Source organism: Anopheles nili, chromosome 3, assembly GCF_943737925.1.
Source record: "Anopheles nili chromosome 3, idAnoNiliSN_F5_01, whole genome shotgun sequence".
NCBI lineage: Eukaryota > Metazoa > Arthropoda > Insecta > Diptera > Culicidae > Anopheles > Anopheles nili.
Genome location: NC_071292.1, coordinates 60,008,704 through 60,035,111, shown reverse-complemented (window position 1 = coordinate 60,035,111; position 26,408 = coordinate 60,008,704). Strand labels below are relative to the sequence as shown.

The following is a 26,408-nucleotide window of genomic DNA, read 5'->3' as shown; positions in this document are numbered from 1 at the left end:
ACTTGAATTTGAATGAGCGCTATCTTATCATTCGATATTTAAATAATTTCTTTTTCTCCCATTTCATTTCCAGATTGAGCTTGTCAACGAGCTCGGCATTCTGAAAGCGAAAAAGACACTAAACTGTGAAAAGCGGAAAAACTACAAATTCGACATCACCGCCGTGTTTTGTGATGGATCGCACTCGAAGAGGTAAGTTGACTCGCGTTTTTGTAATTAAAAAAAGATATTTCGATCCTGCTTCATCCCAGATTACCACCTGCATCCTGTACGTATGCTATGGTTTATGCCAATAATACATTCCCATAATTTATGTTGCACTGATTCATTGCACTCTCGGGAGATACCGCCCCATTCGAACGGAATGAATTTAAATGTAACGCAATTTGCACCGTTCGACCTCCAGAGGCGGTACGGTGTTACAACGTTATCCTGGATCGGAGTGCGATTTTCACGTATGCTTCAGCTCAAATCTCCTGCTTTAACGTAATAAATGTAGCATTTTAAATTGCTCTACCGAAACGAAAAATTTGAATCGTTAACACAGAAAAGTATGTGTTCACTTTTCACACCGGCAATCGGTGTAATCAATTTGAGGTGAAAATTGTGCCGGAAAATAACGACACGAAAGGAGACCGGCGTTCTTTTTTTTTCTTTTCCTTCGTCGTATCTTCTCTTTCCTCAAACCTGCTTCAATCACTCGAGAAGGGCGAAAGCGAAAGTTAATCTGACAGGCGAAATATGGAGCCACTTTCCTGCTATCTCGTATTTTGTCTTCCCACGGCATCAGCGCCAACAACCTGCGCTTGCTTATCGTTCACCTCGCGGTGAAACCTCCGGCCAAAAAGAGAGTGTTTGCCTTCATCTGCCGATACCGCGCGCCGCCGCTGGTCGGCTGATTACGATTGCGATTTTCCTATCCTCATCAATGTTCTCGTTCTCTACCTTTCGTTCCAGCGCGAGCGTTCACATCTCCGTGATTGACATTAATGAATATTCGCCAACATTCCTGCAGCCTTCGTACGTCACAGAGGTAAGTCCCGAAGCGCTTGTATTCCTGGTTTTGGGACTATTTTTGCCATTTTTTCCTGGAGTGATTATCACATATTCTGTCCCCACTCCGGTGTATCTATGGCAACCGAGGTACGTACGTCAAACTCGTTGTGACACGGGCACGAACTCTGTGTGCAAAAGCCCAAGAAACCTGCCAGTAATTAGTGAGTGCTTCTTCGTACTCACTCCAAAAGTCACCGAACTAATAATCCGAACGCTGGTAATTTATTTCCCACCACCGACTCAGCGATACTCCGCGTCGGATATGTATGTGTGTGTGCGGATGCGTTGCGGAATTGGATTGGACGAGAATGGATGAAAGTTTCTTAATATTCATCATCCATCTTCCGTGGCGAATTAGTGCCGCTTCGGCTACCAGGCGCCTCCACTGTGGAGCATATCTGCTGCTTGTTGCCACAGCAAGGAAGGAGCTAGCAGAGCCCATCACTAGACGATGGCAACGTCCGTACAGCGAACACCGAAAAGGGGGGCCAAAGAAAATTGGGCACACTCAATGAATGTCCTTTTTTTGTGCCGTCGTAGCCCGCCATGGTGTGCCAGGAGTAACTCAATTTACTCGCTGCTGCATACATACCCGCTTGGAAAGGCCAACGGTAGGCCGCTGCGCGTTGTTACTGGCCTTCATTTCCACCGTACTTGCAACCGATCGGTAGCCCCGGCTGGCTCGTAATTAATTCAATGTGCTACTATTGATTTTTCGCTTGTAAAGAGATGGATAAAAATGGTCCAATTCAAGGGTCGGTTTCATCGATGTTGAAGGAGCCACCTTCCTGCGAACGCAGAAACCGTTCAGCGAACGGCGGCGCCGTAATTGAGGATGTGGATTTTAAAAGATAACATTACTGGGAACACTCTAGCGGTGAATAACGAACATGATGGCTCCAACCAAACGACACCGGTGTGAAGGTTGACAGAAACGAAATGTCGATTGGTTTCTCTAGGGAAAGAAGGCTGAACAGACGAGAAAATGATTTCTGCGTAATCGAATGTATTGAATAATTTGGCAAAATTCGTTGAATGTTTCGATCCGTTTCTGATAATCGGTTTTAAAACACGTTACGGGTCTACGGGAGACATACATTCAGGTCATCTTCTTCGGTTTCGATTCCGGAAAAAAAAAACTCGCAAAACCTAACGGAAAATGTTTTCAAACAAAAAAAATGTATAAATCCACTCAAATTTAACCCCCATTTCGCTCGGATCGAAATGATAGAATTAAATGTTTGATGAGCATTAATGTCAAGCGAACCACATCAATTCGGCTTCATTCTGTCGTATTATCGCTTCCACCCACCGGATCAACTCTGGCTTATTTCGGAAATCACCCATCATTCTGGTGGATGGTTGGAGCGAAAGGGGGACGCCAGTGTAAACGGGAATCTAATCGCTGGGAAAATCAATTAAAAATGTACAAAAGCGCTACTATCCGTCCATCAGCTGGAACCGCACGTTTCGAGTTCGTTACGTAGCGGGTCGATCGCGGGTTGCTTTTATTGTGAAACCGCGACCCGTCCGCGGTAACTCCTTGACGAAGAAAGATCCCAGCCCGGTGTGGACCAGCGCGAATTAGGAATTCATTTCAGTCGCCCAAAGTTGGATGGAAACTTTTCGGGTGATGGGGAAAAGTTCGCTGCGGATGCAAAGTACTTTCGACCGTCCGGACTTCAGGGAGTCACTGAAAAGTAATCATCCCGTCGACGGGGGAGCGGGAACGTGGTTGTGTTCTTAGATCAAATATAAATAAAATATTGTAACTTATTTTTCTTCTTCTCCTTCTACTGAAGCTTTTTGTATCTCTATACCATTTTTTGTCTGCGGAAAAAGTGGCTATAAATCAAGTTGGGTCAAATACACTCTCGAGACTGACCTACTCTCATATGGGTGCATGATATCATTCGGTGTCAAATATTCATCCCAAGCAAAAGAACCGCAAGCCTATTGTAGAAAAAAGCTGATGTTTCAAGCTTCGTCCTTCGAGGTGTATCCTGTCTATGCTTGCAGTGGACCACCACTCGGCCTAGCACGGTATTTAATACACCGCAGGCATGTTGCGTCCATAAAACAATGGCCGTTTTCGCGCCGAAATGCATCGTCGTGTTGCGGTCGCTCGCACTGATATGCCAAACGATAATCGATGGAACAAACAAACCGCTTTCCAGCCCTATCAGCACCCTGTTTCGTGGTGTTGCGATAAAAGTGGCGCTCGATTGCGGTACAAAACCCCCCCATACTAGAGCACCGGAACGCTTCTACGGGCTATTGTTTCCGGTTTCCGGTCCCGATACGGTTCCCGTTTGGGTGCCATACTTACAACAAGAACGAGAGGAGTACAACCGGAAGCGGAACGTAGAGTGCAAGCGTGTGCATGTGCAGAAACGATGCGAAGCTGGGTCCTTTACGATCGTTCGCCACTTGCGGGCGCCCAGTGTGGGTTTATAATAAAAGTAATATTAATTCCGCCACTGCATATCCTGGTGGCTCGTCGTGCAGGGTAAAGCATCCAGGGATGCGAGGCGTGAGTTAAGATAAAGTCGGCCTTGCTACCTGCAACTCTAGCACAACGTGCCCATGTGCATTAAAATGACGTTCCACCGCAAGCGAAGTTGGGTAAATGTGGAACTTCCCAACAAAACTGCTGCACGCGCGAGCGGTAACCAAGCGAAAACGCGAACCCAAGTATCCTGCAAAGAAGGGGCCGCTTGTATTTTCCACGCTACGTGTGTACCTAGGCGCATAATAAACGAGCTGCTAGGCCGTCCTTTCCCAATGCAGCTTGTGTCGTTCTTCACGTTTTTTTTCTTCTGTATTTTGCTTCCATACTCTCGCTCTCCTGTACAACGTCATACGTCATGGTGGAAAGTTTCGCGTTTCACGTAACGGAACCGTCTTCCAGGTTTTCGCGTTCGAAACCTGTCCAAGAGCCTAGTGGTAACTTTTCACGCTTTGGAACAACTAACAATTGCACCGTCGTTTTATTTTGTGCCTTTTTTCTTCTTTCCGTTCAGCAGTAAGTACTTTGCTAAGTAGAAATTAAAGAAGGAAAAACAATTTTTTCTTTATTGCATTTTCATTGCGTGTGCAAATGGGTGGAAAACGTGCCTGTACGATAGAAAAGTTGGTATGGATGAAAAGATATGTGGGGGAAAATAAAGGGACGTTTTTTCATACATTCGAAAAGCCACCTCACATCGCTTTGATGTGATAGTTTCAAATGCTGTATAGCTGGTATCACTCGCTAAAATAGGTCACCATTTTGTGTAACCAACCTTCGATGATAACGCCACGCTATCGTTTGGAAGAGGACATTTTCGTATCGATTTCCTAACGTTATCCCGCATCGTATTCGTGCTTATCAGTATAGTTCCCATAAATCGAGTTTGCGCTATAAGTGAGACGTAAAATCATAAAAGATTATGTAATTAATCGATTCTATAGCCAGCATTGTGATAAAGTGGATCATATTTATGATAAAGTGGATCAAGCGAATAATCCGTTCTTAGTATTGATAAGTAGCAAAGCACACATTATTTTTCGTTTTGAAACGTTTATTTAGGTAAACTGGAAAAGATTTATCACTACACATTGGTAACGCTCTCTTTCACGAATAATGTGCTGGCTGCTTGCATCGCGTGTAGAGATATGCGATGTTTTGCGGAATATTTTGGGGTTTAATCATAATTTAATAATGATGGACCAATTTAGGCAATTCATGGAGGCACCCTTCGGGTTTCGGTTTGGGACTGTAACCCTTCCGGGAAGTGTAAGACTAAGGACGCATTGTTCATCCTTCTGGCAGGCCCAAGGGACTTTGATTGTTTCCTTCATCTTTCGGCTTCAGCTTCAGACCGAATACAACAGAAGACTTGCACGACAACAACATCTCCTGGCAACGGCGCCTCGGAGAAAACGGACCAAGGACAAGAGTGTCCAGCGTGTAGGCCTTTTTTGGCACGAGTTGTTGTGATTGTTTCTAAATGTGTGCTTTTCCTACTACACCAACAAATCCTCCCTTCTCGCACGGATTCAAGGACAATCAGATCACTTCCAAGCCGCCGGAAGGTTTTCCCCTGATTCCAGCGAGAGCTTCAGAGAGGACGAATCCCGAAATCAACCGGCTAACGGGCGAAAGCAAAACAAATGTGTGAGTTAGCTACAGGGCTGGTTGGTTGGATGGTTGTAAAAACAATCGTAGTGTCGCAGGGAGGGTGGGGAAGATGACGGGAGGCTTATCATTAGACGCTTGCGAACAGAAAGATGGAAGGGTCGGCATCATTTCCCGTCGTCTTTCCAATCAGCTATCGACAGGACATTGCCATTATCTGCAATATCCAATGTCTTTGTGAGCCGTTTCGAGCCCGCAACACACGGACTTCGGAGCGAATGTTATTGTACGGAGAAAGCACAAAAAAAGGGATACATCGGTAAACCTTTTGATGATGTTCTTAATCATCCACTCAATTGCTCTGTATAAATTTCACCGCTCTTACTTCTGTGCGGGCTTCTGTAAACGAACGGAAGCCAGTGGAAGTGGCTTTCTTCTATTTTATGCTCGTCTTCTGCGGCTCGACAACTCGGCAGCTAGCTACCCTTAACGTTTTCTCGTATCGAGCACCGATCGATCGGTCCGCTTTCAACGGCTGGCTTCGAGGAGAACAACCAACCAACCCGACCCGAAATCATCCCTCATCCTTGTGCTTGGTCATCGGAAAAATAGGCAAAAGAGACTACTGCACTATCGCTACTACCGCGCACCGTCACTAGGATCATCATCGCAACCCTGATAATCCTGATCTCTGGGATCGGGATCAGTACACACACACACACACACTTTCCCACCTACACACCCACATAGGCTGGATCAGAAGGTCCTGGTGGAACGATACTCGATGGAAAAGGGGGACTCGACTAGTCGTTTCTTTTTCCACAAATTGCTCACAACACGTACTCTCGACCCCCGTTCGCAGCGTTCTGGTGAGAGAGGTCCTTTTCACAGGATCCCTGCCACACAACGCAGAATTGCAATGTCGGCGTCCACGTTCTCTTCTTCTATCCCACCCGCCCATCGCCCTCGCTATCCGGCCAGCGTGTAGCATATCGTGCTGGCAGGCGAAATAATAGTGGATCCTCGTATCCTTTTTTTATTATTTCCTTTCCCGCGACGCCTGCTTCCTCTCACGAAGGCTTTAAGCAAATCCCACCCGATGCATGGACCATCATTCGAGGAAAATGGAAACAGAGCGAGCCCCCTCTTCGCTTCTTGCTAGCCACCCACACTCCGTTACGTGTGATGGCGAAGAAAAGCGAAATTCTTTCGAGACGCGTGGCATCGAAGAAAGCGAACGAATAAAATGCCGCCTTTCCAGGTGGTTGTGTTGTGTGCGCCTGTGGCCCAGTGTGGCGGTGTGTGGTATGTGCCCGCGCGTTCAACTGCAAGACAACCGGGAACGATATTTGCAAAGCCGTCGCGAAAGCGCCCGTTGAGCTTTCCGGCAAATGCCAACGAAAGACGAGAGATCAGATAGACATAAGGGCAGAGACGAGGCGAAAGAGAAGCACCGAGGTAAGGGCTTGGCCACTCTCTCGTCCTTCCAGGACCACACCCTTCTCTCTGCGGTTCGAGCGACCGGTTTTGGAATTGAAAACGAGAAAAACTTCAAGCTACTATTTCCTGCGCCAGGAACTTGACTTTTCCTCGCTTCGGTTCGTCCCACCAAGATGCTTCCTGTGTTGCCGACGAGGGTGAGGCTATCTCCATCAGCCGCTTCGGCGCTTCCACCGTTAGCCCTCATCCTTGGGTGCACCTTGGACGTCTCGGCAATTTTCCTGCCCGCTAGCGACCGGGCGAGCAAATGTGCGAAAACCGGCGGCAAGGCAGAAAAGCCAAGCTCCCGTGCCTCGATACCGGGGCGCGAATCCGTTCCATTTCTCGCAAATGCCCCAGGCCGGTCTGTGCTGGGAGTTCCATCGGATCCTGTCGGCGAGACTCCTCGACGCGCCCTCTTACGTTTCGATTGTGGGATTCGCGCGTGAAAGAGCCGGACTCCACCGGCACAGGAAACGGTGGAATTACATTTCCCTGCCGTGGCGCAAGGACTCTCTTCTCGCCGCGTTCCTCGAAGCCAGCCAGCGCCGTCGTGCCCGTTGATTGCCGGTACCTATGGTGAACGGTTTCTACGGTTTCGCTCTGGGTTCGATCGGCGTATGAGCCCTTGGGGTACGAACCTCGAATCGAACAAGGCGACGTTTCATTCTACGAACCGCGCGCGCGGTTTGTCTTTTGCTCGGTTGCCCAACAAAAGCCCAGCCGTCCTTCCGATGATGGTTCTTCCCAATCCCAAGCAAATACCCGTGGCCCGAGGACCCGGTGACTCTTCTTAAGACGTGCACAATCGACTTCGGCTCTGGTTTTGATCTTCTTCCCATCCACTCCGCCCCAGCTAGCGTCTTCCCATCAGTGGAATGCGTCGAAAACCGCAGATATTTGTCATCGTTACCGGCGCTAGTCAGGCGTGAAAGGGGAAAAATCGTCACAGGTGTGCTCGCTGGGAAAGCGCACGGTGGAAAATGGGGGTGAGCAAACCTTCTCGTGTGGGAAAACCACAGACAAATGTGACGTGCAGCTCGGTGTGACGCCAAGCCGCTCCAAAAGGGGCTGTTAAAGAGCAAAAAAAAGGGCTTGGCTAGAAATATTGATCACTACTAGTGCTGGCATTGCCCGATTTCATTCGGTTCGAAGTCGTTTCTGGCTGTCCGATTTTAATGCTTGATTGTCATTAGTTTGCTTTTCAATATACCGGTGACACAAAACATCTCTTTCGCTATTCCATCCAACGCTCTTATCTGTGCTCTTATCAGTCCATACAAGTCACTTTATCTCCCACATTCCGTAAATAATCACTCTTTTCTGCGTTCAATCAATGTAGAGAGTTGTAATCACACTTGTCTTCGTTCAATCAGTGTATAAAATTGTATCATTTTTATGTTTAAGCAAGAACATGCTTCCCATTTTGGCTCTGACGCTGTCATCGACTTGCACCTTAGAGGGAAAACTCCATCCTACTGTTGTGTTTATCGTCACAAAGATCACTCATCCGGTGGTTGGTTTGACTCCAGCAGTCCAGGGCAACACGCCGGTAACACGAGCAAAAGATCAAATCGCAAAGGCTTCTGTGCCTGCCTACACATGTGCGACTTTCGACCAAAAACACCGGCATGCATGTGAAAATATTATCATCTCCCATCCATAGTACGCGTGCCATTCGCGGAAGAGTAACCTCCCGGCAAGGATCTTCTTTTCCAAAGCATGATGATAAAACCGACCTAGGTCTGAAACTTCTAGCTTCACCGAGGTGTGTGTTTGTGCTTCACCCGCCCCGCTAAAGGCTTTTCTTTTCTCCATTCCCTCCCTGAACGTGATCTTCCCAGCCTCCAAGATGGACGACATATTTATGAACCCCGATGGCGCGGTGGTGGCATGGTAGCAAAGTTACCGACGGGGGTTGTAGGTATGATAAGACACCAGGTCTCACACACACACACACGAGCCCCCCGCTTTACGCCCCCGAGGCTACGGGAAAAGGCAAGCGCATGCTTAATTGAATGTTAATCCTTAGAGGCAAGCGCCCTGGTTTTCCTGGAACAACCGCCACGCAGCTCAGGGACACCCGAACGCGCGGAAGGATAGGGCGAGAGATATGGCGAACTGTTTGCTGATCACGCCGCCGACGTTTGCTCTGGTGCGGGTGCTCATCAAAAGATAATGGATATTGAATCATGGCAGAAAAATAGACGATAACCCACCCACCCCGAAGCAGGGCTCCACGGGAATGTGAAGTGGGGCGTCATCTAAGGGGTGGGGTTGTGTGTGCTCCAGCACACGGATGTAGGTTTGTGTGTGTGTGTGTGTGTGTGTGTGTGTGTGTGTGTGTGTGTGTGTACAATTTCGCTTCAGGGGTAATATGAAATGTTTAAGTTTACAATGTACGACAAAGGCACGTGTTTTGCTCCCCATACGGAGGATTGGATAGTCGGTAGGGGGCTTTGCTGTACTCCTTCTTTCGTTTTTTTTTACTTTAATACCGTTTTGTTTCGCCATTAGAGCGTGCCGTAATTTTATTAAGATGGTTTTCATTTGCCACCGTGCCTGTTGTTAAGCCTCGTGGGGTATGGTTCTATCATGCCCCAGCGCGTGGTGCCGTTTAGTGCCGGTTACTGTACCGGGGATGTTTTGCGTTGTAACTACTGCGAAACGTTTATCAGAAATGGTCTGGGGTAACGTTTTGCTTGAACTGCGCTTCATATGCGGTTGTTTCGCGTGAAAAGAGGCGACATTCACAAATCGATACCGCCATTTTCTAGGCGATAGGCTCCCCGATTTTGACGCCAAACCGATCTTCATGAAGTGGGACCACCCCAGCAATGAAGTACTCTCGGTTACTCTCGTCTTCATGTTGCGTGCATGATGATGTGCGAGATTGCCTTCGAACAATTTTCGTTTGAAAACCGCGTCCAAATCTGCTCTCTCCTTTGTCGCGCTTTCGGTTACGCTGAACTTTTCCCTTTCCAGTGCAGTTGTAAAATTGTTTGTGGAAAGAAATTGAATTTCCATAGGCCCGCTCCGTTTTGTTGCTCGCTGCTGAGGTGTTCCGGTCGCACTGCTTTGATGTCAGCCCTTCGGAAACTTTTTGCTGAAAGATGCGTGTGTGTGTTTTCGGCATTCTTCACCCCGGTTATGTAGTCCTGTGTCTGTTGCTGGTGGTTTCGCTGCCGCAGGACGAAACTTTGCAGACACCCGTGAACCTATGGTATTTGCTCCTTTAGTGAAGCTGCGGGACAGCACTACTATCTCTTTTTCAACGCCGGTTTAACTAACCCTTTCCGATGGAAAAGGGTTTTTTTTCTTTTCGGTTCGTTCAGTTAATCTATTTTAGATTCACTTGACAGCAATTGCAAGTAATTTCGTTTTCGTTGGTTAGTATCGCTTTTTCGTGGTCCTATTTGAATGAGAAACGTTTCCAAATCCGAAGACCGGAAACAGTAGGATTGATTAAGGAAACAATCTACATCCAACATTTTCCACTACAATATCAGTGTACTCTGTCGTGAGGTTAACAAAATGTTAAACTCTCTCTCTCTCTCTCTCTCTCTCTCTTCGCGATATTAAAACCCTTACAAAATACTCCACTCTATCGTGCTTGCTTAATTTGATCGGCGATGCTTTTAATTTTCACCATGGTACAATCATTAACACCTTGATCCAATAAATAATCCATAATTTGCTGCCTGCCGCCCACGGCGCGAATAGAGCAGCGTTCGTACGGTTTCCTACGGTGGCCCACTTTACGGTGTTGATGGTTCCACCTTCCACCTGGTCTAGAGCAGAGCACGGGTTTTGTCGTGTCGTGGCCCTTTGGTTAAAACGAAATTTATGGGCTTCCCGAAACTCGCTCACTTCTGCGGGGTGCGAGAATTCGATTCGGAATTCATCAATGTGGCGCTAACGGAGCGGCATGATGTGATAGCTGGGGTTTTGTGAAAAGTTCGCCTCCCATCAGGTGAAACCACCACCCAGCGAGGAACTCGGGAGGGAGTTTCGGATACGCACCGCGAGCGCGGTTTTTCGGAAGCGCAGCAGGAAAACTCGGGCTCGGGTTTCCCAGCGGAGAACTAATGGCCGAAGATTGCCCGATGATTCGAGGTGTGCACCGTTTGGGGGACTGATGCCAGTTTCTATTGCAGACGGGGAGGGACGTGGGTGAGGTTCAATTTCCCATCAAACACCACCCACCGCGGTGGAAAACCCCCAATGGATGCCAGCGAGAGTACGCCATCGTTCTTCGTGTATCCGCGCTTGGAAGCCCTTTTTCGGCGAGCTAGCGGAGCTGTGTTGTGCAAGCGCGTGCTCGAAGGAACGAAACGAATCCTAGGGAACCTGAAGGTGGCAGGACCACAAGCGTGTCTTGCGCAACCCAACCCCCGCGAACTTGTCCTCCTATTCCCCACCCCTCACTTTGGAGGTCGATGCAACGGATGGTGTAGTTTTTGGTTGGTTTTTTGGCCCTTTTCTACACCTTGTCCGTGCATACGCAAACATCAATCATGTCAACAAAACGGCAATTTCGTGCAGGAAAGAAGGTGCGTCATCAAACAGGTTACACTGCAGGCCCGGCGGCGAAGGGCCACCTATTTCCACCACGTCCTTTCCGGCCGCGGTCGTTGCGTTTCGTTTCCGTTCGTTTGTCCACTTGTTTAACATCGACCATCACACGCGGTGACGGTAGCGAGAGTGGGCTCCTTTGGTTTAGGGTCAGTTTGGTGTTGTATTTTTTGCTACTTTCTCTTTCCTTCCTCCCCTCTCTCTCTCTCTCTCTCTCTCTCTCTCTCTTCCTCTTTATTTATCCTACTCTTGCGCTGTCCCATCGCGCTCGTTGCGGGTGACAAAATTGATCGGTTCAAATCGTGGCTCCCGTGGAAAAGGGCCAAAGTTTGCGTTTCATATTGACCCCCCGCTCCAAACTCGCAGGTTTCCAGCCCACAAACAAACACACCCGTAGGCGCCCTTCGATCTATCATATTTTTTTTCCTACACCCCAAACATCTTCCATCAGCCTGTTCGTGGTCCTTTTTTCCGGTCACTGACAGCGGCGTTCGCTGGTACTGGCTTCATCGCAATCGGTTCGTAAGTGAACCGATGCTGAACTGCGACACACTTACGCAAGCAAATCGAATTTCAATGTGGCAGCGAGCCGGTGTTGCCTCTCGTGCTTTTTTTCCAAACGCTCTCAATCGTTATCGAAACAAGTTGATCGGTTTAATATTACGTCGGTTATTTAATTATTCGATCACTGCGCGGTGGAGCCAATCCCCTTAGGTCAAGTGCACGAGGTGTACAGTAGTGAAGTATTTCTATTCGTTCGCACTGTTTCTGATCCTTTCTCTCAATCTCAGCATGCGGGGCGAATTGAATTGTATTTGAATTGCTTATTTTCATGCAGCTATTCATGGCATGTTTTGCTGGTATAAAAAAGTGTATATTTTCTTAAACCCAATTCGAGAGACCCAATCGAAATCGATTTATTCACCGGACTCACCCTTAACACACACTGCCCATTGGCCGTTCAGCTGTCAGACAATTTTTCCTATCGAACGACGTGTTGGTTGGTCCCCCGAGGGGGAAAAGCGAGAAGCGGGAAAAGCAACTCTCTGATGGGCATTGAGGCTCGGGCAAACGGCCATTTTGTTTGCCGCATTCTTTCTCTGCCCACTCTTTCCATCCGTGCGTCCACTCGGCCGGCCGGCTTTTCCGTGCACGTCAAAGGGAATAAATTTTCGGTAACGATTAGCATGGGAAAAACTAATTTTCACGCCGTCCATATCCCGGACTCGTCGTCGTACCGTTGTGCCGTTATCGGGAGGAGCGATACCAGCGTGCCTTTTTCCCATTCGCTCCCTCGTGTTTGAAGGCGTCAAAAGTTGTTATTTTTTCCCTCCCCCTCGGTTGGTCCTTAAGCGAGGAGAGGGAATCCTGGGCAGGTGGTCAAATCCTTGGAAAACCTTTCGAAACCATCGGGCAAAAATCGATATTAGAGCTAGAGAACGGCCTTCTTCGCCTTCGTAGTTTTTTTTTGTCCCTGGTGCGCTGGGTCATCAAATGTTGGCGAGGAATAAAGTGAGTTAAAAAATTGAGCCCCAACGAGCGCGCTGGGAAAATCGCCACATCTCTCCGGTGTGACCGAACGAAACAGCGCACTTTATTACGACGCCATCGGTATCGATGGCCACCTGGTGGGACGATGATTAGTCCGCTGTGAAGGAAAAGCTTAATCTTACCTTTTAATCTGTCCGCTCGGCATATTTTCACTGGCCTTTTGGAGCTGCGTGTGACGCATTCCCCGAGTTTTGTGCAGTACCGACACAAAACGAACCCCCTGCGTAACGACGACGGGGCGACGTCGTTAGGTAGAGGCTCCGTTTGCGTGTCTCCCCGGACTCATTGATTGCTAAACGGTGCTTTATTTCATGCTCCATTCCGAAAGCTATTTTTGGACGGCTTTTCCCCCTGGCCGGATTTCATCCGGTTCGGCAGGCTCTCTAATCGCATTCCCTCCAGCCCGTAGTTGATGTGAGGTAAATCGAAGGATATTTACCGATTTATTTATCGGAATGAGTTTGGAGAGAGAGAGAGGCCCGGGGTTCACAGGACGGTTTGCCTTGCATCTACTTCGCGGTGGCCTTATACAACACCGGCGGTTACGTTTTACCGGTGTAACGACCTTTTCCAGTACGAAACCGTATCGGTTCGGTTGGGTAATGTTGAGTTTCATTAGACGTTTTACGCCGGGACCGACCGACACTTACGCCGATGTGGTTGGAGCTGGTTTTGCCCCCCCTTAATCGGAGAAAATCTCGCTATAACAGGGTCGTTACTTTCATTCTACCGGATGGAGGTGACATTCAACACACAGAAAATGGAATTTCTAATTAGTTTGCTTACGTTGTAGTTACTCAGACGGCTTGCTTAACTGCTATACTGTTTCTAAACGGTTACACTGTTTTGTATGGGTTTACATTTTGTTTTTTACATATATCAACAATTTCATCCCGGTACCATACAATGTAAGCTATGTTTTTCTTTCACTAATAAGGGAAAAACCTAAATTGTTCGAGTTCAGGAAATTTGTTATCGCTTACTGTCAATGACGGGGCGAAATGTTTGCCATGATTTCTCCGAATGTCCTTTACAATACGCATAAATCACACTAAATTATGGCCTCATTCAATGTAACGATAATGAAGCTGTGTTGCAATACGCTTCGTCGCATTACAACCGATATTAACGAAATTATTTGCTCTTTCTTTCCCTCTCTTCCAGGTCGACGAGGGTCGCCTGTACCAGGAAATTATCCGCGTCGAAGCAACGGACAAGGACTGCACGCCCCTTTTCGGGGACGTGTGCAAGTACGAGATCCTCACGAACGACCAACCGTTCACCATCGACAATGAGGGCTCGATCCGCAACACGGAACCACTTTCGCACAAGATCTCGCACAACCACATCCTGTCGGTGGTGGCGTACGATTGCGCCATGAAGCAGTCCGCCCCGGTTATGGTGAACATTCGCGTCCGGCGTGTCTGCGAGGCGCACGTCATGGGAGTGGCCGAACGTATCGATTACATTGCCAACTCGATGGAAAGCGTGTCCTTGTTCCCGAAGATCCACCTGGAGTTGTGTGACATGCAGTGTAAGGGCGAGGACATGGTCATCCAGTCGTCGGTGTCGCTCAAGACGAAGCACATCTCGTTTGGATGTGACCGGGACGCAAGCCAGTGTCTGCGTCGTTTAAGCGAGTCTGGCCAGTCACAGCGCGATGGAAACGTAGATGCCACTGGGTTGGTTGACCTGCTGCAGAAGAACACCGACTGGACGAAGGATCTGACGTACGATGAGGGAGCAGAAGCGATCTTCCACTTCGATGGAAGTTCCGGTGCGATCGTTCCCAAGAATATCGTACAACCGCAGGACTTTGCCGCCCATCAGTTCAGCATCGTGACGATGTTCCGGCACCACAGCATCGCGAGCAACGACAAGCATACGAAGGAACACATCGTATGCAGCGCGGACGACCACAAAATGAACCGGCACCACATGGCGCTGTTCGTACGCAACTGTCGGTTGATTCTGCTGCTGCGTAAGGACTTCAACGATGGCGATCTGAACATCTTCAGCCCGGCCGAGTGGCGCTGGAAGATCCCGCAGGTTTGCGACAACGAGTGGCATCATTACACGGTCAACGTTGATCTGCCGAAGGTCGATCTGTACATCGATGGTATTCGCTTCGAGAGCAACGTCGAAGATCGGCATAGCAATCCGGAGGTGATTGATGACTGGCCACTACATGCGGCTCACGGTATCAACACAACGCTCGCCATCGGTGCGTGCTATCAGGGTTCCGAGAACAGGCTTAAGCATGGCTTTAGTGGCGATATTGCGGAGATTAAGCTGTCCACTCGGAAGGTGCTAACTGCCAACCAGATCCGCTGCGGTACGGATTGTGCTGAGAAGCTGTTACCACCGGCCGACCACTATCTGGAACCGGAACAGCAGATCCAATCGAACACACAGATGAACAAGATCATCATCGAGGGCAGCAACAAGACAAACATCGAGCAACTACTGCAGCAGATTCAGTACATCAACTCAAAGGAAAGCCCCACGATCGGACGCCGTAACATCCAGGTGATGACGACGGTCAGCTGCCCGAACAAGAAGGCCATCCGGCTACCGACGATCGACACGTACATCATGGTTAGCGCAGCTAACAACCTCTCGGGTGGTGTACTTTCCGCGGCGGTTTCGTCATCCTCATCCGGTCTGTACAACAAGATCTTGGTAGACAAACCACTGGCGACCGATCAGAAACCACAGATCGTTATCAGCGGCAATTCGAATCATCTTGTGTCGTATCCCGATATCAAGGAAGGCGTAAAGATCCTGGCACAGATCAACATCAGCGTGTACACGGGCAAGGACATCCGGCCAGAGTTGCAGAAGCTCGACTCGTGCAACGTGAACGTTTTCCCTAGCCTCAACCCGGACCACGAGGAAATCACCATCGACGACAAGGACGGTGCCGATGAGTCGCTGTTCAAGTTCGACATTAAGACCCAAATCAGCAAGGAAGGCGTCGAAATGATCGGTTACGATACGATCGAGAACTACCAGCATGTGCTGAAGTCGTTGGTGTACATCAACAAGAAACCGGCGTACTATCTGAACCGCGTGTTCAAGCTAACCTGCTCCCAGGTGGACGATCACTTCCGCAGTGCGGAGTACACGCTTACGCTGACCGTGTTGCACCCCAAGCAGCAACCAACTTCGTCCGCCTCCGCCGCAGCTCCCTCTTCGAATGTCCTGCTTGCAATCTCGACAGCTCCGTCGGAGCAACATGCGGCCGTTGCCGTTGATTCGCACGGTAAGGTGTACACATGGTGCTCCTATGCAGGAACAGGTTGTTTGATCGTTTTTCCTTTTTTTTCATTCTCCCTCCCTCTAGATAACACGAACCAGTACGCGCACGCGATGCTGCATTCGCATGACGTGCAGGAGTCGCAATCAAAGATTCGCAGCAGCTCGGGACTGCTTGGCCATGAGAAGCTCGCGTCGTCGCACTCGACCATGTTGATCGTGGTGATCTGTGCGTCGTTCGTTTTGCTCATCTGTGGCGTTGGTATCGCTCGTTTACGCAACAACAGCGCCGCAGCAGCTGGAGCTGGCCACGGTGGTCCGAGCGGGTTGGCCGGTGGGTATGTACGAAACGGAGCTGACAAGCATCTGCCGTGCCCGAAGGTGGCCCCGGACCAGCAGCTTGATTGGGATGATTCCGCGCTGACCATCACCATCAATCCGATGCAGCACGATACCCTGTCGGACGAGAGCTCCGAGTCGGACAACTCCGATTCCGAGGACGAGGAGGTGCTCAACGGGCGCTACAAAAACGTCAGCCAGCTGGAGTGGGACAACTCCACGATGTAAGTCGATGATGATGGTGTCGTTTGAAATGAAAATTAGAGACAGCATGCAAAAAATAAGGATTCAACAATCGGTATTCCCGCCTGGGGGCCAATACACGCTGGTGCACTGGGAATGACAATCCCAAGGGAAACAGAAACCATCGGTAAGCGCGAATCTTGCCGAATCGGGAAGGACACGAATTTGAGTTTCCGTGAAATCCCCATTGTTATTACTATTCAAATGGGTTTGCCTTTTCCGTCAGTGGGATTCGCTTTCCGGTGCTCGTGTCGGTGCTGAAACCGTTTCGAAACGAGATGGTGGGACGTGAAAGCTGTCGCCCCGAACTTTCAGGGGTCCTGGGTGCCGTACCGGAACAGTGGACCCTTGGTTCGGTACGAACGTTCGGTTCGATTGTCCCACGAAAAGCAATCCCGTTCGTAAAGCCACACACTTGCCACTGGAAGCTGGAAGAAGAGGACGCCTTTTTTTGTCGTAAAATTCGTAGCATGAACTACCGAAATCCGTCCCTTTGTCTGAGTTTAGCACGTGCATAGGGACCCTTAGGGCGGCCAGCATGTTTTTCTTGCCGCTGTCCGTCCTGGAATAATGAAGTCTCAATCACGTTCAAACGATCCGCGCGAACACAGCTTCGTCCATTTCAATGTGACGAATGTATGACGCTTACGGTGGTTCAAAAGCAGTGACTACAGACGAAACAGTGGGAGTAGTGTGTACGTCGTTCTTTGCACGAGTCCGGTTGACTAATGCAGTGGAGTCAGTCGAACCTTTTCTAGCACCGTTTGAGGTGAGGGTGGTTTTTCCAGCATCGCTCCCGGGACATTAGTAGCTGAACCACAGGTGCACGATGTAACGAATGTCCAGCAATGGTACCGTGCTGTCGCCGATGGCACAAGCCAAAATAGTTTATCCAAACGACCGACCGATACAGTGTACATCATCTGTACGGTAACGTTGGATTTTCCGCATATATGGACCAGCGACTTCATGAGAAAAGTATGCAAGTTGCACCTGGTCAAGGGAAGCCAGGTGGATATGACACACATGAATACAGCTGGATAATAATTTGTTTCCATTTCTTATTGTTACAAGTTGTACCACTTGTTTGAAAACCTTCGAAGAGTCCTTGAGTATCGTAGAGTTTTATGGGGATACGTACAAATTTTGTAATTATGTGATTTGGACGTTCGATTTGAAGTAAGACCAAATAATTATAGAAGCTATTCGAAGTAGTCAATTCATCATCTTGCCGCCTGTCGTTGCGAGCGAGAAGCTGTCGAAGACACCTCACCGAACTTCAAACAAAGCCGCGTGGCGTTCGCAATAACTTGCTCTTGCCAGCTGTGTTGGGAAACAAACAGTCGAAGAAAATATGCAGAGTAAGAAAAAAAAGTCCCCAAAAACGTAATTTAAACCAAACGAAAAATAAAAAAACGAGAGTAACGCGTGCCAAACGGAAACGAAACGGTCCAATCCAGCTGCGCCCGGGGGAGCTGTTCCGTGATTAATGGGCGAATTAATAATTCATGAAATGGAACTCCTTTCCGCATCACTTTGACAACAGTTGAATAATTTCTGACAGCGCACATTCTCGCTTACATCTTCGCGGCGTAACCAAGCAGGCGTTGCCGCACGAGGAAACCGTAGAAATATGGTGCCTTTATCTTTCTTCATTTCGTTTCCACGGCACATGGCAAGCGGAAAGCGAACTTGCGACAACTGGAATGGTGAACTTATCTATCAAAGTTTTTCGAACGTGCGAACAACCGAATAGCTGAAAATGGGTCCCGCCTCTGGGGCACACGCATCGTTTCCCTGCTCGATCAACTTCCCGTCTTGTTTCCGGATTCAAAGAAACCAAGTGGGGCGCGTATCCTGAATAAACCACCGTCGACTTACCCGAAACGAACTATTCGATTTGAGCAAATCTAAGTAACATCGAGGTGCCCAGATTCGTCATTTGCGTAACTGGCACCGAAATGCTGGAACCGGCTGGTGATGCTTGTGGCATTCGAAGAATTACTCCGAACATGCGCCATCTTCCAGGAACAGCTTGTGCCACCCAGCTGCCGTGTGCTCGGAGCCCAATCAACACATAGGATAGCATTGAAACCAGCTAGAAAATGGCTCCTAGTGTCTATGGAAAAGTTCGGGGAAATTAGGCACACTCGTGGTTTGCCGCTAAGTGCAGATGACAGAATTGATAGATACCTGTCCGGAAATTGGTTGAATGATTTTTATTAAATTTTCCCAAGAATGTATTTTCAAGAGTGTCACATTAAGAGTGACCATTCTTTCCTGAAAACTTTCCTGAAAAAAGTTTGATATAATTTTAGTAGAATTTGTCTGAATTAAAACTACACTGCATTGTTTGCTAATTATTTCAAATAAGCTAACAACTCAATCGGAACTGCAAATTAATTTCGGAATATTACGCACAATTTGTTGATTGAAGTGAACCATTCAATGTGGTGACTCATTCCTTGTCCAAACCATCAGTTGGGGTTCATATTTAGACATAAAGGTATTTACATCAATTCCCATAGCTTCCCCGAACAAATCCAGCCAACAATTAGCGATAATCGCGCTCAAACAAAACGAATCGCTAACCCTGATTAGCTTTTATGGAACCACGTTAATAGTGAACGGGAATCATATGCAAATAGCGCTGGCATTTTCGAATGGATAGCCGTGCCAACATCACCACAACGAGCTGCATCAGCAGCGGAAGATGATGGTGGAAGGCAAGTAAACAAAGCCTAATGATGATCAATAATAACATGATTGCGCATTAAATCATCTCATATTGGTTAGACATTACGCGAGCCGCCACGGGAATGGAATCGATGGTTGAATCCGAATTGTGCCAACATCATTCAACCCCACATACCGAGGGAATATGATGCCAATATTAGTGCTAATCCCACCTCTGACATACTGTCCCGATAAATTGTAATGAGTTCGATCGCTCTCGCTCTTCTCGTTTCAGCTAAATGAATATATCAAATATTTTAAAGTATGACAGATTTATTACAACAACGCCGCATTGAACACACACACACACACACATACACCTTTCGCTAATATCCCAACTTCTGCATTATCAAAACGACAACAGTAGCAGCCGATGCAGCGCAGAATCAGCAGCAAGCAGTGCAGCAGCCATTCATTTGAAACAATCGATTCCCCGGTATCATACAGGCTAGATACACCTCTACGTATACACGCATAAAAAATATATATAAATCTGAATATATATATATAAATTAAATCAGCAACTATACTCTCATGCATACAGAAACTACCCCCAGCAGAGCACACATCAGTATTGCGTGGAATTAAAAGAAAAAGTACGTGCTTAAAAAAGGATCCACGTTTTCCTTGTAACATTGTTCGAGTGCGAGACGCGCCTTAACCATTTGCTTTCATTTCAGGCACTTGCGTGTGGTTGAGGTTGAGTGAGTGGAAGGAATACACTCCCGAGCGGAGGAGCCTTGCAGCTGCGCGTGCGCGCGCAGGTTAGGTCTCATTTCCGACTCCCTCCCCTGCCTCGTTTTGTAGTCCTTTCAACCCCAGTGACAGAGCGCAGCAACCGCCAGAACGACAGAAGCCACCAGCAAACCAAGGATGATCACTCTCAGCTTTCCTGTTGGCCGCCAAGCAGGTGGCTACAGAAAAAACGAAGAAAGAAAAACAAAAACAAAATGGAAATCCATCGCAATGTACTTATGGCTACGAGTGTTTCTCAACAATGTGCATACCGGTAGATCATGTGTATGCAATTGGTGGCAGGGTCGGAAGCCGATGCGTCGACCCTTAGCATTCGTAGTCCAAAATGGTGGTAGGGAAGTAGAAGGAACCGTGCGTTCTTTTTGCTGTGTGCGGCAAGTGAGCTGAAGGGTTTGAAGTGGGGTGGGTGGGTGCACACACTTTCAAACACGGGGAGACTAGTGCTGTATGCTAGTGTGCACAGCCACAGAGTAACAAGCAAGCAAGAGCATTCATTAAAACTAGAAATCAGCTTAATAATATGAAGAAAAAAAAAACAAATGGATTCTATATTATTATTATAACAGAAAATCCACAGAGAAAGATAAATAGACAGATGAAGAGATAGAGAAATGTGGTAGGGGAGAGTAAAAGAAAGAAGGATAAAACGTAGCTATCTAACTGTGAACGGTGATGAGTAAGAGTAGAAAGGTTGAGGAAAAAGTAAGGAAAACGTAAACGTAAAACGTGTGTAATAGTGTGTGAGATGTATAAAATTGATTAAAAACAAACAAAAAAAACGACAACACGGATATGAAAATGAAGAAGCAAATCCAGAAGATGAAAAAAGGTCATTATGATGTAACAAAGTCCGTCTGCGTGTAATGTCGCTGCATGTACGCCCCAAGGCAGAAAGCGTACGCCGGTGGGGGCGCAACTGCACTAGCGTATATTTGTACGAGTAGCAAGAAGCAGAAGCAAATCACAAAACAGATCGTTTTTATGATAAGACGGTGTAACTATCACTAGTACTATCGCTATTACTTACTACTACCCCCTACTACCACTACACTAATACTACTGTGCAGCATGCTACCAGAGCTACTACGCACCGGGAAAAACAGGACACAGGAATCAATGCTATCTCTCCGGTGGGTAACTCTTGAAATCATTTGGAGCAGGTGAACATATGCACACGAGGCTGTTCACGACGGTGGTCGAGACGATGGGTTCGTTCAGCACGTCGATGCAACTCCACCACGCCTGAAAACGCAGCAGTGGACCCACGAAACAAGAGGTGAGGGCCAATGGGGACATCCTTGCGAACAATTTTGATCAACCACTTCAACACGCTGTTGATTCATTGGCTGCATTCAACTGCTTCCAGTACCATTCGATCTAACTGAGCTGCATGCACTAACGACCGTTTCTACTGCATCCATTCGTGTCTTTTTAGTGTCGCTTTTCTTCTGATCGAGATTGAACCACGCCATCACACCGCCTGCAGCAACGAATTCACCGTGAACCGTACCTTCACTGGCGCTTGGGCACGAGCTGAGAGCCGCCGTCAAGAGTATCTCCTGCAAAACCTGCCTACCCAAAGGGCAAACACGACGCACAATGACGCAACCGAACGTTAACCATCCCGATGCATTGTCGGGGCCGCCTCCGAGCGTGCTTGATAATTCTGAAGGGTCGGCGCTGAATGGCACTGATGGTTAGAACGCCAGTACTGGCTAATAAAAGCCCTTCGAAAGGCATAATGAATGGAAGCGCTGGCAGGATGGAATAATTAGCACGAGCCACTAGCAATCGACAGCTGGCGTGTGGGGTGGTGCCAGTGGTAGTGGTGATTTTCACCATCGGTTTGCTGCATCACTTGACCACCACCGAAGAAGGGCAGCTTTAAGATAATGGCGCACGTGTTCGTTCAATGCTTTAAAAAGGAGACGGGACTTGCGAGACAATTCTCGCCAAGTTCGTGCAGCTCACGTGGAAATGTGTTTAAAGGCTGATCCCAATCGTAATTTTGCCAAACACGATGCACAGGAACGTGGCTAACATCGTTTGTTAGCGTGTTTGATTCAATCTGTTTTTAGAGGAAATTGTTTTTTGATCGCTTGCAATATGAGCAGCTTGTTTTGTTTCAATTCAAAACCCCAAAATGGATGTAATTTTCACCGTGTCTCCTTCTTGAACGAGGGTAAATTACATCGAGAAGGAATTGAATTGCACAGAAAGTAATTTTCGGTGCATATTTTGCTGCGGTTTGCCTCCATCAACCGTGCTTTAGCTTGACCCAACCGTGCGTGGAAGACAGCTCGTGTGAGAAACTCGTGGCGTTTGAGCTGGAATTATGCTCAAGCGTTTGTAACTTTGAAAGCAAATGCCCTTTTCAAACAACTCACCCATCATTCCCTCACTAACAAAACACACACGCCATTCAAATGTTGAGCTAACGTAAAAGAAGGAAAAAAAACACCCACAAAACGCGCAAGTATTGTAAATGATTAAATGACCGAACGGTACCGTGGTAAAAAAAACGGTCCAGTGAAGGGAAACAGGAAGCATAAAGCCGGTGGGAAAACGGGGCAGTAATAAAAGAAAGGATGAAAAAAAAATGAATGAAAACGAAGCTTCGTGGCCATGTTGAATCCGAGAAACTAATGTCCCTGTTTACAGAACACACGAATGCGCGCGGATGGAATGAGCGGGCGGATAGTGATTAATGTGACGGCGGTCGGATCCCGGAATGTGTCTCGGATGATGGAAAGCTGACCGGGTGGAGACGAAACGGAAGCGGTGCATGGCGTACCGGTTTGTGGCGAGTGGGTGGGTAGTGGTAGTGGTTGTCCAGTATATCCCATTCCAAGAACTCCTTCCGTGGTCAATGGGCAAAGCAGTGCAGCCGCCGCCCTTCGTTATCCGTTATGCTTTTTATCCTTCTCCTTTCCCGGGACCTCTCCCTTGAAATACTAACACTGACATATCGTATTTGCGTAGGCTTACTTAGCGAAAATGTAAAACACAGCAGCTAAACAAATGAAATCAAGAAAAAAAATCTCTCTATGCAGATAATAAGTGTGTGAGTGTGTATAATAAGATTATACGTGCACCGGGAGAAGTAGGAAAGACGTAAAACAAACCCGGCATACATGGGAATGGCGGACGTATATAGTCCCGTCGAAGTAGAGCCTTCTAGTGTCGGTTCTTTGGTTGGCTTTTGATTTGGGGGCGAAGAACGTCCCGGCAGATTGATAATTGCGCAAGGCAGGATCAGTGTGCCGCGTTTGGGAGTTGCATGTTGCATCCCCGGAACACAGTGCGTGTTTCGTGTAATGTTTTCCCTGCTCTAACCTCTTGGCACGCCATAGCTTTCTTTGCTCGTTTGGAACGAACTCCGGGAGGTAGTTTTAACCTCAGCAAGCCACAAATAACCTAGCAAGCCATGCAAATAACAAAACGTGTACCTCTGCGATAGGAATTCCTAACTCGTATTTGTGTTTATCTTGCTTCAGGAACTACCTTAGGAACAGAGTGCTTGCATTACGTTATAGACTATTTTATTTTCAGTTTTGTCTACAGTTATCTCAGCTCGAAAACCGTCCAATCAAAGGGAAACGCGAAAGTAATGCACCGACGACCGCACAAAGCATGCACATTAAGTAGGCATTGAGTTCGGCATAGAAACCATCATCCCTTAGAAAACATCCCACGGCTAAATCGATTGAGTTATATCCCAGTTTTGCTTGAACTGCTCCCAGAAACCCAAAGAAGAACACTATGGAAAAGTGGTTTAAAATTAAAATTCCCCCGGTTTAAAATTCGTCGGCAATTGGAACAAAGAATAATGTTCGATAGAATGGTTTTAAGCAGCAGCAATGCAAAAACACACACACACACACAAAACACAGCGGGAGGCGGCATCACCAGCAAGAGAGAGAGAGGGTGCATTTGTGCGAGATTTTGTGTGCTTTGGGGGATAACTGCAGAGCATAACCGGAGCGCTATTGCAAAATATTGGCCAACCCCGTTCGAAACGGTCCCGCGGAAGGTGCGACACGAAATGCAGAGAACGGAAATGCACGGGCAGAAAAGACCTCTAACAGTAGCATAATGCACTAACAAGTAAACCTAAACAAACAACAAAATGTGTATATTAAAACAGAACACAAACAAAAAACCATGAGTAGTGACGCGTGTCGTGTATACTTTAAAAGGAAAAACAAACAAAAAATTATATATGTACTGTGTAGGCAGAGCTGCAGCAGGAGGCACAGCGCATTTAGCGACGCTTCCTTTCTGTTAGGAATGCTTGTGCAGCGTTGCATTTCATATGGGTTAGTATTTTTTCGTTTCTTTTTCTCCTTTTCTTTAGTTTGTTTCGTAGCAAAGCAGCCGGAACCAAAATTCCTCCCGCCCGGGACGGGAACGCGGCAAGGAAGCGATCGAAATGCAACGCCAGATCAGAGTGAACGAGAAGCGAAAGCTGCAAACTCCATGCAGGATGTGTTCCCGAAGGTTTGCAGCTCATCACGGTTGAAGAAAGGGATGCGTATCGTGTAGGCAGTGTCCAAAGGACAAGGGACAACGTTTTCTGAGCTAGCAAAGTGCGACATGGTGCGGAAATTCATGAAAATACGAGCAAGGAAATGTGTAAAAGGCAGTTTGTTGAGTTTTGAATCGAAGTGATGGGTAAATACCCACTAAGGAAAGACGCTTAGTGCGTGGTAGGAAATTAAAAGGAAGCGAGAGAGCACAGAGGCAACAAATAGTATATATATATACACGAAAACAAACATGCATGTATAATTAAATCTGTACAACAGGAACAGCGCGCGTTGTTCGGATAATAGTATTGCTTCGTTACGATTCGTTTGACGCTACTCCTTCATTATTGTTCTGTTGCCACAAAACTGACAATGTATGAAGCAAAAGCTCTGGCGTTGGCTAAATTTGCGTAGGGAAAATCATTTAACAAACGCTGGTGGACGTTTGGTAGCATATAAGAGAAAGAGAGTTCTTATGCGTTCAACAATTACTGCGCCTGCTTTCGAAAAGCATTTCAAACAATTTGGTTTACCCGCTGTTGACGCCAAGACGGCACAGGGCGAGGCTTGTAGGGAACAGACAACCAAAGCATCCAAGCGAATGGTTTCGATGCTAAAATGCTTCATTTATGAACTTCCGGAAGAAAATTCCTCACCACCCAAACGTTGCGACAATTGGCATAATAACGTGGATAGAATAAACTACTAGAACAGCTAGGAAACCCGAAAGAAACGCATTTTCAAACATCTCCTGCGAATTACGGTCATTAGAGAGGTCAAGGTCAAGCCAAGACGCGATAAACGGGCCAAAAATTGCCGTAAAAAGCGTGATGCGCACGAATAACAAGTGGTGTAGGCTCGCGGAAGATGTTTTTCCCCTCTGTAATAATGCCACAACGTAAGAAAACCTACCGTCACCGCCTGATTTTGTCGTTCCGTTCATTTTACCGGATAAAATTTACTTAATAAAACCAAGAACACAAAAAAAATAACATTCCCAGTCGTGTTGTTTGTTTTTCTTTCCACCCGGAATGGGATAAAGTGATGACATACGCACGCACGGCTCGTTTGCTCGCATGCTCCTCCGAATCGTAAAATATCGTCGCCGGATTGAACGCAAAAATCGACTCTGAAAACGAGCGCTAGTACCAGGAGAACATGCACGGAAGAGGTGGACTCATGAGCTGGTAAAAGCGCGCAACATTGCGCACAATATTGTGCACAAAAAATGTGTACAATTTTGCGTACAATATTGTGCACAAAAAATTGTGCTCAATATTGTGTACAATATTTTGCACAAAAATGTGTACAATATTGCGTACAATGTTGTGCATAAACTTGTGTACAACATTTGCACACAACATTGTGTGCAAGTTGGCGATCGACAAATTTCCGTCCCGCGCGAACTTCGGTACCAGGGTCGCATGCGAACAGGAGGTGGACCTACGGAACTGGTCGGACTATGGGATTTCGTCATTCGACCAAATGGTCAAAATTTTTTTTTTATTTTTTAAGCAAATAGACTATGGGATTTCGTCATTCGACCAAATGGTCAAAATTTTTTTTTTATTTTTTAAGGATAATAAAAATGAGAAAAATGGAATAAAAATCAACAAAAAATTAAAAAAAAACCATTTTTTTGCGAAAATTGGGCGAACTATGGAATTTCGTTATGCGAACAAAAGGTCAATTTTTTTTGTTTTTTTTAGCGAAATAACATAAAAAATCAACAAAAAATAAATAAAAAATCCGTTTGTGTTTTTTTA

At 47.2% G+C, this 26,408-nt stretch overlaps 1 protein-coding gene across 1 annotated transcript in view; it reads left to right on the top strand.

The window, feature by feature from the left end:
* The window catches only part of LOC128726600 (calsyntenin-1), a 70,064-nt gene extending 53,458 nt beyond the window's left edge, over nt 1-16,606 (top strand). The window contains exons 3-6 of the mRNA XM_053820414.1: nt 74-192; nt 958-1,033; nt 13,946-16,046; nt 16,128-16,606. Coding sequence (XP_053676389.1) covers nt 74-192; nt 958-1,033; nt 13,946-16,046; nt 16,128-16,606 — 2,775 coding nt within the window. The remainder of the gene's footprint in view (nt 1-73; nt 193-957; nt 1,034-13,945; nt 16,047-16,127) is intronic.
* The last annotated feature ends 9,802 nt before the right edge of the window (nt 16,607-26,408 follow it).